Source organism: Poecilia reticulata, linkage group LG4 (genome assembly GCF_000633615.1).
Source record: "Poecilia reticulata strain Guanapo linkage group LG4, Guppy_female_1.0+MT, whole genome shotgun sequence".
Lineage (NCBI taxonomy): Eukaryota > Metazoa > Chordata > Actinopteri > Cyprinodontiformes > Poeciliidae > Poecilia > Poecilia reticulata.
Genome location: NC_024334.1, coordinates 24,017,798 through 24,032,829, shown reverse-complemented (window position 1 = coordinate 24,032,829; position 15,032 = coordinate 24,017,798). Strand labels below are relative to the sequence as shown.

Here is a 15,032-nt window from a genome sequence, read left to right as displayed (position 1 = left end):
ACACACACACACACACACACACACACACACACACACACACACACACACACACACTTTCTAGACATCCACTCTAAGTTTTGGGAATGGTTTCAGCACAAAATTCAAACAAAGCTCCCCATACCCAGATGTGGGGAACTGTAAGCCAAAGCAGTGATTTCCCAATCTTACACTCCAAAGATTTATCTTCTTCCCACAGCTCAGCCAACAGCAGTGTAGTTGTGGTTCAGACTGGAACCACAGTGATAAGAGTTTCATTGTGAATGTGTGTTTGAACTCTTTTTTGCTGTTTTATCTGGAAGTCTAGGGCAACCAGAGCCGAGTGCTGGCTCACATGCTCCCACTTTAAATAGCTAGCTCTCAGTTAGTACATAAAATCAATATTTGGATGACTGAGTTTTACTTTTGCATGACTCATGGGGTGCGTGACACTTCATTAGTACAAAACAGCATTGCACCAATCTTGTGTTGCTGTATCGTTTGCCCTTAACTCCTTTTTCTTGCACAGTTCAGTGGACTGGAAGAAATTTGGATTCCTCAGAAAGGGGAAGACTTTCAAAGCAGTGGGGAATGTAGCAACCAGACCATAACCCACATACGGTGGAGTGGCAAGTGTCCCCTGTCACACATGAATGTCACACTGTGAGGTTAAATGTACGTCTGTTGTGTCGTAAGGTCACACACATTGTCCGCACATGCGTTGTGATGATGAGTCCTTCTTTGACACTACTGTAGTAATCTTATTTTTATTTTAAATGAAAAAATTCCAAATAAAGGGCTGTTCTAAGATTGACAATAAAAATAATACCTTAAAGTTTGTTTTGGTATTTGAATAAACTTCTTAGGGTAATTGTGATAGTTTGAATCTACATATTTATTCTAGTCACATTTAGAGTTCTGTGATATTTAAAATAACTTACATTAACCTAAAACATCAACATTTCTCAGTCTTTTAATTCAAAGGTAGTTTTCACAAGAAAGCAAATTGCTACCCCTACAGCCTCAGAACAAATGTCTCAAGATTTTTAAACAAAACTTTTAATAGAACATTCATTTTTTTGTCATGAAATGTGAGTTTGTTGATGGGCCACAATGCACACAGGAGCTGGGAGCACGGATCATGCTGAATTTTCTTTAATGGTAAAACTGAAAATTTAATAATTATAATAATGCATTTTATTTCAAAGGCGCCTTTCTGGCACTCAAGGACACCGTACAATAGTAAAAAAAAACTGTGACAGAAACAAATAAAATGTAACAATTAAAAATAGATAAAAATAAATAAAACAAAACAATGTATCTATATAAAAACTATGTAAAATCAGGCAAACCAATTGTGTCATGTGGAAAAGGCAGATCTAAAAAGGTGTGTTTTGAGTTCGGTTTTAAAATTTGATAATGACTTTATGTTTCTAAGGTATGGTGGTAATGAGTTCCATAGTTGGGGAGCAGAGCGACTGAAAGCTCTGCTCCCCATGGTGGTGAGACGGGCAGAGGGGACAGTGAAATGGATTGAGGAGGATGATCTGAGGGAGCGAGAGGGAATGGCAATATGAATAAGATTTGAAAGATATGGTGGGGAGAGATTGTAAAGGGATTTACTGAAATCAAAGGGAATGTAGGGAGCCAGAGCAGAACAAAAGCAAACGTCAGCATGCTAAAATGGGGAAGCAACAGGGAAATAATAGGATTAAATGGAAAGAGCCAGCAAGGAGTGTGAGCAGGAGAAGGGTTTAAATACTGAGGATGAATGCTGGAGCTAAAGACCTGGTCTGATTAGCCAAAAGGTTACAGGTGAGACGGGAGAGAGTAGGCAGAGGCTGAGTACAGAAAGAGAGAGAAAGAAAGTAGCATAGGGGGCGAGGGAGAGTACACAAATGTGTCTAAGAGTAACAAAGAATGACTAGACACACATAATAGACTAGAATCACTAAGAAGAACTGAAAAAAGGCTAAACCGAAACAAGGCTGATCTAATCAAAGAAAGACTAAGGAACGCATACTAATAATAAAACTAGAACCAAATAATCAAAACACCAAAACAACTCAAAACAACCCAGGATCTGACGTTTTTACATTTTTAAATTCATAAATAGTTTTCTTCATTGTCCTGAAAAAGCAGTACCAAAAACACATCTTCCAGTTTAGTAAACTAAATTTAAAAACTGAGAGGTACCTATGAAATACATTGAACTTCATGTTTTTATTTGTCTGTTCAAGGAATCACAGGCAAACATTCAGCCAGACAGTATCTCAAAACGTCCTGCTTTTTTTCAGTTTCTAACCCTATCATAGGCTGTCATTATTCTGTGTTAGTTACAACAGTTTTTGTAGCGTACTTCCAAATTAGCCAGTGGTGTCCTATGCATAGTGTAGAGCTAGATGTGGAGCTTTTATATGTCGACCGGCCCATTGTTGGAAACCTGACTTTAAGCAACCACAGGAACAGCATAATGACAGAGCAACATACAGAAACGGGCACTAGGAACATTCGCAGGCTGAACGGGACTTGCGCTGTGTACCACGGCAGCTTGGATGAGTCTTTATAGATGCATTTCTAAACATGGCCTGTGATTTTACCACTTGATGCTTGTGTGGACTCCACCCAGCGCGACACTCCTTTTTTTGGTCAACACTGATGGTTTTAGTCTGCCTGCCCGACTTCCTTCTCTTTCTGGTATGTCTCGCACTCTCTTTACTTTACTTGGCTCTTTAGTTCCACCTCATTTTTAACTCTTTGCTTTGTCTTTTGCCGTCATTTGATTTGTGTAACTTTGAATAACCTTGACAGTTGCCATCCCTCCTCCACTCTTTTGTGTCAGAATGAGAAGAAAATATTGGTAAATCATAATGTGGCGGTAATTCACTTCCAAATCATGAAAAAAAAGACGCAATGTATAAGTAAAATTAAATTTTGTTTCCTCATTTATTCAGCAGGCCTGCTGTCTGAATTTAACCACTCAAGGCCTTTTAGATGCAACTTTTAAGAAGTTTCCAAATTATTTTGTTGTTGGATATTTTTATTGTATCTGCCCTGTTTTTAAGCAAAGGCCAGGCCAGTAAAAATTCTACAATTAAGGAAAAAAAAAAGTAGAGCACTGATTTGTATACATTTACTTATTTACTGGGCTTTACATGAAGAAGATAACTCTGTACGTATTTCTGTGAACTCAACATGATTTAGCGCAAGTCCTTCAAAATGTTTCACATCGCCAGTCATTTTTTAACAACAGCATCACATTGTGAGTGTAGCTACAAATGTTGATTCACCAATCAGGCATTTCATGTCCCGCACTCTTGTGGGTGTTGTTTGTGGTCTGTTGTGCCATGTCCAATTTTTACCAGAATGAAATTTGTCTTTAAGTGAAGAATCTCATGTGATGCAAACTTTTATTAATCAATAATTTTGAATCCAACACGAAATGAATGAATCGCACTAATGTCTTCATTTACAGATCAAAGCAACTGCTTCCAAAACTTCATCTTACTTTTCAAAAAGTGCTTGAAAATACGTACTGTTGGTTGATGCTTTTATAGGCCCAAATAATGAAAGTTTTTAGTTGTGTTGCATTTCATGAATTGGATAGAAAATCTGATTTCTCAGTGTTTGACTTGCTGATCAACAATCAAAGCCATTGAAGAGGCTTAAAACCACTAAAATAATGAGCTTATTTCTCAAAAACAGCATTAAATACAGCTGTCTTTAATTAATTTATGAATCAAAAGGGTAAGACTGTTGCTGTTTGCTTTTGCTGCATTTAGTATTCTATGAAAAAGATACAAGTATTTGATCTGCTGATCACCAATCAGAGCTGGCTGAGGAAACACTGACTGGCTCTGATCAATTATTGATTGCCTCGTCTCTAATACTTGCTTTATTAGTTTTTCTCTACATGAAATGAAATATTGTACAAAGCTCGATCTCCATGCATCCTTGCACAAGCATTCAGTGAATAGGCCACCTCTGCTCCAACCAAGTAAGGGGATGATCCGGGGATTGAAATTTGAGCTGGTTTTTACCCTGTCTTGTTTCTCTAACACCAAGTCTTCACGATGGCCGCAGGGGTTGAACAAGTTATTAAACGTAGCTGAGAAAGGAAAAGTAGCAAGAGGAGGTTATGGTGACATAACTGTAGCTGAGAATGCAGACGTAGGTCGGAAGATTTGGCAGCAATAGAAACATAATTAGGCCGAAGAAAATCTTAGGCCAAAGGAGTGGGGAACAAAGAAATTTTGATATTAGATGGGTTAGTTCACTGCTCACTGAAAACCCCCCCACCACTTGCCAGGAAAGGCAGAGGTCAGCATGAGGTAGAGGAGGGGAATGAAGAAAATGAAGGAGCACAGAAAAAGAGAGAAGAAGGGTGTGCATGAGATGGGGGCGTTAATGTGAACCAGCTGTAGAAACCTGACACCCCAAGAGTGGGTTTGAAAGGAGAGGTGGAGGACTGAGAAAGAGAGGGAAAGAGGGGCTGCAGGAAACGGCATGAGACGAGGGATGGAGAAAAGAAGAGGGGGGGGGAGTCCTCATGAAGTACAACAAAGAAAGCCTTAGATGAGTGAGGCAGCAAAGTCTTTCTCTGGCAGGCTGTTTTATAAAAGTAAAGGTATTGTAAAGGTATCTGACTAATGATTTGTGAGAAAATATTTGACTTTGTTGTGTGTTTAGAAATTTGTCAAAAGAGTCACATTGGGACCTGTGTTGTTTTTAACCACAGAGTGTGTGTGACAGAGTATTTGGTTAGAGCTTCCTCGGTGAGACACCACTCCCTGACAATAATGTGAATCATGCACAGCCTTGTCTGTTTGCCTCGGGCTCTGGTGATACAGCCAGCGGCTAATAATGAGCTCTCTATCTGGCAGCAAAACCTGAAGGACAGGGTATCGCCTCCTGACGCCACTGCGTTTAGCTCTGTCAACACTGGTTAGATAGCAGCGATTGAATTTTAATAGAGCCTCCCATGCATCTTTCCTGTCAGCACTTTTAAATTTCACAAAAATCCATGACAAGCAACTAATTCTTGACAGGTGGGACTGAGTTCAAAGAGACCCCCAGAACAGATGTTTTAGCAATTGAGTTCTGCTCCCTTAAAAAAAAACAAACATTAAAAACACAATAAATCACCAGCAAATCCAGTGATTTATAGCACATTTTATTTTATTAGGTCTGATGAGGTGGTATTGTCTCACTTTGACAATTTTGGCTGTTTCCCACCTTTAAAAAAACGAAACAAAAAAACAGTTTTAAGTGATGAAAAGTAAACCTTGTATTAACCAGGACACGGGGCTCTTTGTGTGACAGTCTGCTAATGTGATATATGTTGCAGGGCAGAAGGCCATGTCATTACCCTAGGACAGAGGGCGCAGAGGTGGTCCGAACAAAAACGAGTGAGCTTATTTCCCAGGACGGCCGTCTTGTTGTGACACCGTGATGAAGCTGTGTTTGTGTTTACAGTGGGGAGTCAGACTGGGGAGGAAAGTGTGTTTATGTGTCGTCTTGAATACTCGTGTTGCGGGGGAGTTGCGCTGCAGACCAACTGATACAGATGGGGAAGATTGAGTTTGACCATGTCTAATTTGAAGTTTGTTCTGTTTTTGAAGATTTCACATCTCTAATTTATCATCTTGCCTGCCTGTGTGCTGACTTCACAACACTATTTACGTTTCAAGGGAACTTTTTAGTCCTTCAAATCATATTTCCACGAATACCGCTTATGTTCTTTGAGTTATTATTTATAGGCCCCAAATTTTTGACACACAACGAATATAGCTTTCTAGGATTTCATTTTGTTATGACATTGTATGTCAGCTTGTAGAGTCTTAGGCATACAGATATTTTACATTAATTTTAGCATTACTGGGAAATTTTAATAATACAAGTAAAAAAAAAAAAAAGGCTAGAACATTCTGTAAAATCTAACAAAGTAATGACATTTCTGATCAAGCATAAGTTTGGACACCAAAACCTTTATTCCCATGTAAAGTGGCTAAAATCACACATTAGGCCTCTCACATTAGATTCACATGATTAGAACGTCGTTACTGTGCATTTTGAAGGAGATTTGCCAGTAAACCTCAGACACAGTTTGATGCGCTCCTGGCCGATGAAGTAAGAGTGACCTTCATGGGGAGATTGGAAGAGCTGTCTGAGGCGTTCGTAAGGAAGATTGTAGCAGCTTATGTCAACATAGTTGGACCTGAACAACCAGTAAAGCTCAAACAATACAGCAGACTCTTACTATTGTTGACATGAAAGTACATGTCTGTAGAATCTGAAAAACTCACATTTGACTTTTTCATACAGACATGTCTGGCAGAGAATTTGGTCAGCATAAAATCTACCTTTAAAATCTACGTTGTATCGGAGGGTTTCTGAAGAAATTGTGAGACCATCTGTCAAAAAGCTAAAGAAAAGAAAAAAGCTGGAGCAGAAGTGAACCCTGCAACATGTCCTAATTTATACTAGTGACCCCATCAAGAACCGGCTGAAAAGTAAGAAACTGAAAGCCAAAGCCAGATGTGGCACCGGGGCCTTGACCAATGTCAGAGACTCGTAGATGGAATTGATTTCAGCCAATGGGGGAAACACTAGCTATCAGGGCATTGAGGGTTTGTTGATGCCTTGTATAATGGATGAAAATAATATTTAATGAGGTGTGACATTTTTCCACATGGTTGTGTTTTTCCTAACATTTTTACTGTTTTATCCAAACACTTAGAGTGTTTTCTTCAGAGAAATTTTATTTTTATTACAATTGTAAGTTTTTTTTTGCAGCTATTCCTAAGAACGTCATTCTTAATCTGCCAGGAATGTACTTACAATTCTCTTATGAGTGAACGCACTCGCATAACTGCTGTCTAGTTTAACTGCTAATAACTTGTGAGAGATAATTAATTAAAAACGATCCGATTACTGACTTTCTGATTTATCTGTGCATTCATGCATAAAGAGACTGAAAAGCATCAAAATAAGCATATAGGGTTGTACTTATTTATTTATTTATTTATTTTTAGGTCTGTTTATGTGTCTGTTTGTGCCTTTCATCTATAAACAGGCTCCTTTAGACTGGGACTTTAGTGTCAGATGTTTGTTGTTGTGAAGATTTTTCTGGTGACTCACACATGGTACCAGGCAGAAGCTTCTAGGATGTGATCGATCTGTGGGCCTTTGGTTTGACGTGATTCATAGCTCCCCTCCTTTCTCATGCGCCTACAACCTAATAGCTTCAAGCTGCTTCGGGGTGGAGCAGCAATTTCTAACTATAAGTTAAGTGTGAGATTGAATTTCACACAATTCTCTTCTCCACTACCTCATTTAAACGTTATACTGCTGTTTTTGGCTTCTCTTCATTATTATTATTATTATTATTATTATTATTATTATTATTATTATTTGTTTGTTTTTTTACATTTTATTAACCTGCTTATTTGTAAAATGATTTAATTATACAATATTTAATATTAGTGTGTCCTTGTGTACATGTGCGTGTTAGTTCCTGCGATGTGTATGTCTGCTCTTTATTGTATTACCTCAGCTCCTCAAGGGAGGAAAGTTTAGAGGCCTCAGAAAGAGGCAGCAGGTCGCGCTGTCGCCCACGGTCCCCAGACAGCGTGTCTGCCATGTGCCACTGCCGACACAAAGATGACGAATCTATGCAGCACGCACAGGAAACTACCTGACTACTGACATTTTTGTCACTTACAGTGTATTATCTATGCCCAAAAACAGCCTCGCATAGAGAAGTGATGAGTGAGAGTGGGGAGTGGGAGTAGCTGTGAAAAAACAGAGGAATAGAAAGTCACAAAGGGAACATTGTCTCGGATAAGATCCCTGGTGGACACGTTGTGCAATATTATAAATGTCTCCAAGCTGCCCTGCATGTGGATGAATCACATTACTGAAAAAGAGCAAAATTGAACCAAAAAGGATGATGAGTGTGATTTTGTAAGCTGTAATGAGTAAAAGGGAAAATTTTTTTAGGTTGAGCAAAATACGTCGTAATGAGAAATTTGCTATGAAGTGTTTATGTTGGGATTTATGCTGCGGCCCGATCACTCTTCGGAAATGTCTTCTTGCTTTTGTTTATAGTTTCTGCCAGGCACATACAACAACTTCCATATAACCTTACTCCACATCCTTCTGCTTTTCAACTTCTCCTTGTCATCAATGACCTAGATTTAACCCTTTCACAGAACCGAAAGGGTTGAAGCCCCTCTTAGTTTCTCTAAGAGGGCCTTTTGGTGCAACAGCTCTGGGCTCAAAACACTACCTGTTGCAATTTTTGGGTTAGGGAATCTATGCCAGTCAGCTTCTCTGAATTAATGTTATGTAGCAAAACACAAACCACTAAAACGAACATAAGAAGACTTTTAATAAGTAAAATCAATTACCCCTTAAATATTTGAACTAACTGAGCACCACTTTCTTTCTAACTCTCCTAGAGGGATGTGGTTCCCCACATACTGCTCTTTAGGCCACTTTATAGCAGCAGAGAGTAATTAGACACAAGTATTCACTGGTGCTCTTTGATGTGTGTTTTAGAACAGGATTTATTTTGCAGATGATACTTGCAGCATTTGGCAGCAGCTGTCTGATGTGGTGTACTACATCCACCTCACTGAAACTCACTCTTGTTTTGTCTGTTTGCGTCTCTTTAAAGCACAGACACACACACACACACACGCACACACGCACGCACACACACATACACACACACACACACACAATTGTCTGCTTCTTCAATTCATGCTTTCTTGTTGCATTGTCTGCACTGAGTGCTGGTTAGCTTTAATTCCTTTGTGATTTTGTCCGTTTGATCAATAATTTCTATGTTTTTTTTCTCTGTGTATACAGGTGTGCTCCTGGTTTTTTGGGAGAGTACTGTCAACACAAGGACCCTTGTCAACCAGGATACTGCCTGAATGGGGGGAACTGTTCTGTGTCCATGTCAGCTGGGGTTCCTGTTCCCGGTAGCGCCATCTGCACCTGTCCTCTCGGCTACGCCGGACAGCACTGCCAAACTCCCCAAAACTCCACGTGTTATCCAAACAACCCATGTTCCAACAAAGGGGTCTGTACCCTGCTGTCCCTTGTCAAGTACAAGTGCGAGTGCACCAGAGGATGGACAGGTGAGATGATGTTTAATCAGCTCTTTCATCCCAGAATTATTTGATACAAGGAAAGATAACCCTGGTGTCTGTTTTTGTTTTTGTTGCTTCTGGAGCTTTAATTCTGGATTAATGGTTTTTAACTTGCTGACAGTGGCATTGCTCTCTTCATAAGGATAACTTCCCTAAATTGTTTCAGCTGTGCTTTTTTTTGGCAGTGTCACAAGAAGAAGGGAGTTTATGAAGTGAAAAATGGCTTTATTAGCAAAGATTCAGTTTAGGAAATTCCATCAAACATTTTGAAACTGCTCTGATTGCCTAATATATTGCATTTTTCCCCTTTAGTGTCACACTGTTGAGTCATCTCTACACTTAATATCTGGCTGAAAAAATCTGACTTTCTTTTGTGTTAGGCCCCATGAAAGCACACATTCTCACAATTTGCCCATCTTCACCACTTTCACCCACCTATTACCTCAGTACAAAGTTACTGAGAAATCTAGAACATACTAATGGGTATAAATTAGTCATGGGCCATGGGTGATTCTATGACAGCCTTTCGTAAAAGTACCACAATACATTTAAAACTTTCACATCGAACAAAAATATAATTACTCCCACTGCTGCTGTAACAATATGACATAAAGTTATAGCTGTAATAATTAACTTAACAGTATATAGTAAATAAACATTTATTGTTGTTTAGAATTCTCCAGCAAAATTGGAGAACTCAATATGGAATAAATTCGAGCCAACTTTTGTTGTAATTTTCAAATAAACATGTTTGTTGTGCAGAAAATTTTAACTTTTTGGTGTTCTGCTTTTTATAGAGCAGCACAAGTCTAACAATGAGACATTGCCTCTTAATTAATGGGCTATTTACTCAGGTAGCCAGCACTTTCCCATCTATCTATTTGAAAATGAATTTAATGAGAGCAGAGGTGTTATGCAAAATCGACTTTTTGAGATTTACATAATCTTAAAATGTTATTCCCCCTCATCAAAGACATAACTAAAGTGTTGCTTTGACACATTTTAAAACAACTGAAGGTAACATAATTATGTGACTGTGCCATAAAATGGCATTATGTGCCTGGAAAATACATAATACTGCAGGTTTGATATCTAACCCCTCGACATCTGTGCAGAAGCCAACATCTGCTAAAACACCGACTTTAAGCGCTTTGTTCCCCGATTCCCAGGTCCACGCTGTGAGCATGAGGACAGCTGTCTCTCCAGTCCCTGTGCCAACGGAGGAAGGTGCAGCTCTCTGCCTGGTGGCAGCTACACCTGTTCCTGTCTTCCCGGCTATCAAGGCCCTCGCTGCCTTAATGACACAAATGAATGTGCAGACACACCCTCTCCCTGCCAGAATGAAGGCGAGTGTGTCAACACCCCTGGCTCTTACAAGTGAGTATCCAGTGATTACGTGAAAAACGTCGCTACTTCCACATGTTTTTTCTTGAAGGAACAGCAGACAGTTTATGCTGAGTTTGAAGGAGTTGATTGAGTGAAGTGAGCTCTGCTTTTGCTACAGGTGTGTCTGTAAGCCAGGCTTCACGGGCCTCCACTGTGAGAGTTCATACATCCCTTGCTCGCCTTCGCCATGTCTAAACGGAGGCACCTGCCACCAGACCTCTGAAACCACCTACTCATGCCACTGCCTTCCAGGTAGGACCATTAAGCTTGCATCCTAACACACCTGCCACCACACTCTTATTGAGATGCAAACATTGGAAGAAAAAAACTAAAGCCTGTTACACTATAGTTGGTATTTAGGAAAAAATAACAGTCACATTTTAATTTTTTAATTGTTACTCTGTGCTGTTTGCAGTGCAAACAGTTTGATCTTGATCTTTGTTGTATTAACCACATAGCAGCTTGTTACATTTAGCTTGTAGAAACAGCAAACACACTCCTGTACTGTTTATACTGCACCAGGACATACTTTATTCTAATATCAATATTCAAAACAGTTGTTTGTATGTCTTCATGGACACACCATTGAATCGATGTGCGCCATATTTTGACAGATGTCTCTGTATTTTATTGATTCCAGGTTTTAATGGAACTAACTGTGAGAACAACATTGACGACTGTCCTGGCCATCAGTGTGCCAATGGAGGAACATGCATAGATGGAGTCAATACCTACAACTGTCAGTGTCCTCCAGAGTGGACTGGTAAGACAGTCGTATCTTTATCTGTAGTTAGGATTAAAATAATCCCATTTTTAGATCTGGACATGTCCTTTTGGGCTCATGGCTTTAAATATTTATTTAAAACTATACATTTGTAGTAATTTAAAATATCTGTATAAATATATTCTGAATGAAATATGTCCTCTGTTGGTAAAAAAAAAAGAAATATATATATTTATATATCTGAATCTGTTTTGAAGTGTCTGTCATGAGTTTCAAACCAGCCTGCAGAAACACAATCGAAGGAATAAGTATCTAAAAGAAAGCTGGACACTGTGAGAAAGTTAAATTATTATATATTTTCAATCTCTGTCCAAAGTGACTTCCTTGTGGAAGTGGGTTATGCTGTTTCACCAGAAATCGACCTGCCTCAGTTATGATGAAAGCTGGTACCCAGAGTGCTATTTTAACACGTCTTCTTCTGTGTTCATTTCCCATCCACAGGTCAGCATTGCACAGAGGATGTGGACGAGTGTCGGCTGCAGCCAAATACTTGCCAGAATGGCGGTACATGTAGCAACTTGATCGGCGGCTACGTCTGCGTGTGCGTCAACGGCTGGAGCGGCCCCGACTGCTCGGAGAACATCGATGACTGCGCGACAGCCGCATGCAGCCTGGGCTCCACTTGTATCGACCGTGTTGCGTCTTTTATCTGTGTCTGTCCACAAGGAAAGACAGGTGCGCTTCTATATTAAGAAGACTGTGAAAAAAATACTTTTTGAAAAAAATACTTTTTCTGTCACTTCAACTTGATACTGATTTTTTATTTTTTTTATTTTTCTTGGAGATATTATTGAAATAGTGTTCCTGTCTACTTAGTTGAACCAATAAACCAAGTTATTGGTTTATTGGTTCAATAAACCAATAACCAAAAACAATAAACCAAGTTATTGGTTTATTGTTATTAATTTAGAAAACTGATGACACTGCTTTGAAATTAGGCATGGACCTGTAAAAAATATCAAAAGTATCTCTATATGATGTATAACATGAGCTGCATTCTTCTATTTAAAACAGAAAATAAATTCTCCTCTTGCATCTAAAATAGTGTGAAATATTTGTTATTACAGTTAAAATGTTATTACAGTTAAAATGTATTTAATATTTTATTATTGATTTAGGCTTATCCAAAATGACTAAATATTGTGCTCTGTTTTACTGTTCCCTCTTTATTGAGGAACAGAAGTTTGAGAAGGCAATGTTAGTAAAGTAATTAAGTATGTAAACTTTATTTACATAGAAACTTTTGCAGGTCCAAAACAGCAGCGTGCTTTACAATAGTAACAAGCATAAAAACAAAAACGCAGAAGCTAAAGCCTAAAAGATAAATCAACATACTATATACTTTGTTAGGTCCTGCAGTCGGTTGCTTAGCAGACCTTTAGAGTCATAGATTGCACTCTTATAGTTCTCACCCCATGACTGCCTCTGTCTTTCTTTCAAAATTTGTCCTTCTGTAATCAAGTCATAAGCCTTGTTTCAGTCAGATCAGATGCATCACTACAAAACCTTGTGTGATAAGCTTGATACTGGCGGCCAAACCATGCCAAATAGAGAAATTACATAACACAGTGTATGCTTTCATCTTTCTGATCTTAACTGATGGCTAATTTTTTTGGAGCTTGACCTTAAAAATAATGCCGGATGTTTCTGTGCAAAAACCCCATTAAAGCACAGGCAGGAGTTTCAGCAGTCGTTTCAAAAGTTTTGTTGCTGTTTTTTTTTTTTTTTTTTTTCTTCACATGGGAATCGACAATTTTTACTAAATGTTTCTAACATGTTGTTTTTGTCAGGTTTGCTCTGCCATAGAGACGACGCCTGCATCAGTAACCCCTGCAGAGAGGGCTCACATTGCGACACCAACCCCATCACTGGGATGTTTAACTGTAACTGTCCACCGGGATATGTAGGCAACACCTGCAACAAAGACAGAGATGAATGCAGCATTGGTGAGACAGCGTCTGGAAATATTTTCCTGCTTAGCTTTCTGCTCTTTATTTTTTTTTGTGTGTGTGTTTTTAATTGTTTTTTTGTTTTTTTTTTCTTTCATTAACAGGTCCCAACCCATGCGAGCATGGCGGTCAGTGTGTGAACACTGACGGCTCCTTCACTTGCAACTGTGTCAAAGGTTACTCTGGGCCTCGGTGTGAACAAGATGTCAATGAATGTGCCTCCAACCCCTGCCTGAATGATGGCACATGTCTGGATCGCATCGGGGAATACACCTGCATCTGCATGCCTGGTAACTTTTTAAGAAGCTGAAAATTACCACAAAAAGAAACCTTAAATGATGCTTTTTCAAGTAGTCAGTCTTTGTTTTTGTTTGTTAGTAATAAAGCGAGGCAACTTTATTTATGCTACGCCTTTCATAGATAAAATCACGGGGTGGTTTATTGAGATTGCGATGTGGGCTTAAGACAGTAAGAACGACTGATAAAAACAAGAAGTAGAACATTTAACTAAAAGCTTTGTCCGAATAAAAGTGTCCTAAGTTAATTTTATAGGAATCAATAAAATCGGCAACATGGTCTGTCTGACTTCAACAAACTTCAAAATATGTTTTGAAATGTCTGGATGATTTCTAAGCAACAATATGAAAACGCTTTAAAACAACACATCATAAGTCTGCCAAGTACTTTTAACTTAAATTAGTAAACGCAATGAAACCACTTTCATTTTGTTTGGAAAAGTAAAGTGATGCAGGTGGAATGGTTCATTTAAAAAGAACTGAGGAAAAAAATAATCAAAAAGTGTTTTTGTGCCTATTTTTGAGCCAGCTTAATGTAAATCCACTCACATAATTATTATTATTTTTGCTTCCCCTAATACCTACAGGATTTGAGGGGACTCATTGTGAGATTGACGTGAATGAGTGTTTGAGCTCTCCCTGTCTGAACCAGGGTAAATGTGTGGACCAGGTCAGCCGTTTCGTTTGCCAGTGCCCAGCAGGTCAGTTTGGCACAAACCTGTTTTCACCTATTTCTCTGACAGATCCAAGTCTTCTAGAATTTGCTTAGTACATTGCTTACTTCAGCTTGTTTTTCTATAAAATGTCCTCAGGATTCAGCGGAGATATGTGCCAAATAGACATCGATGAGTGCTCCAGTACGCCTTGTTTGAATGGAGCCAAGTGTATCGATCGACCAAATGGATATGATTGTGAATGTGCAGAAGGTGAAGGCAAATACCACGTTTGGCTTCAGCTGAAACACCATTTTAATTCCTTGTGTCTTCAGTTTAACAAGAACTTTTCTTCATAGGCTTCGCTGGCCTGCTTTGTGAGGAGAACATCAATGACTGCGATCCACCACCTTGTCATCACGGTGTGTGTAAGGATGTCATTGCCACCTTCTCTTGTGAGTGCTACCCTGGCTACACAGGCTCCATCTGCAACATCCAGGTCCAGGAGTGCCTCAGCAACCCGTGCCAAAATCGAGGGCGCTGCATTGACTTGGTTGATGCATACCAGTGTATCTGTCCATCAGGAACCTCGGGTAAGTGATTGGCCCATTTCAACAGTTACCGAATATCTTGTTTTTGTTAGAAAAAGCTATCTTTATTTATTCAGAATCCGCTTTATTCCCCAAGTTGGTGCATACAAATGAGAAATTTGATTTTGACTTCCACTTTTTCCTCAGTGAAGACATTTTAGATATGAATATATGAAAAGTGATTTTGTGTACATACAGTGTTTTTACAAAAGGGGAAGACACGGTTGGATTAGTGTG

At 39.0% G+C, this 15,032-nt stretch overlaps 1 protein-coding gene across 1 annotated transcript in view; it reads left to right on the top strand.

The window, feature by feature from the left end:
• notch2 (notch receptor 2) overlaps nt 1-15,032 on the top strand; it is a 50,630-nt gene that overhangs the window by 19,893 nt on the left and 15,705 nt on the right. The window contains 10 exon segments of the mRNA XM_008407101.2: nt 8,851-9,125; nt 10,307-10,514; nt 10,642-10,775; nt 11,164-11,286; nt 11,749-11,982; nt 13,098-13,253; nt 13,361-13,546; nt 14,140-14,253; nt 14,365-14,478; nt 14,565-14,798. Of these exon segments, the coding sequence (XP_008405323.2) occupies nt 8,851-9,125; nt 10,307-10,514; nt 10,642-10,775; nt 11,164-11,286; nt 11,749-11,982; nt 13,098-13,253; nt 13,361-13,546; nt 14,140-14,253; nt 14,365-14,478; nt 14,565-14,798 (1,778 nt within the window).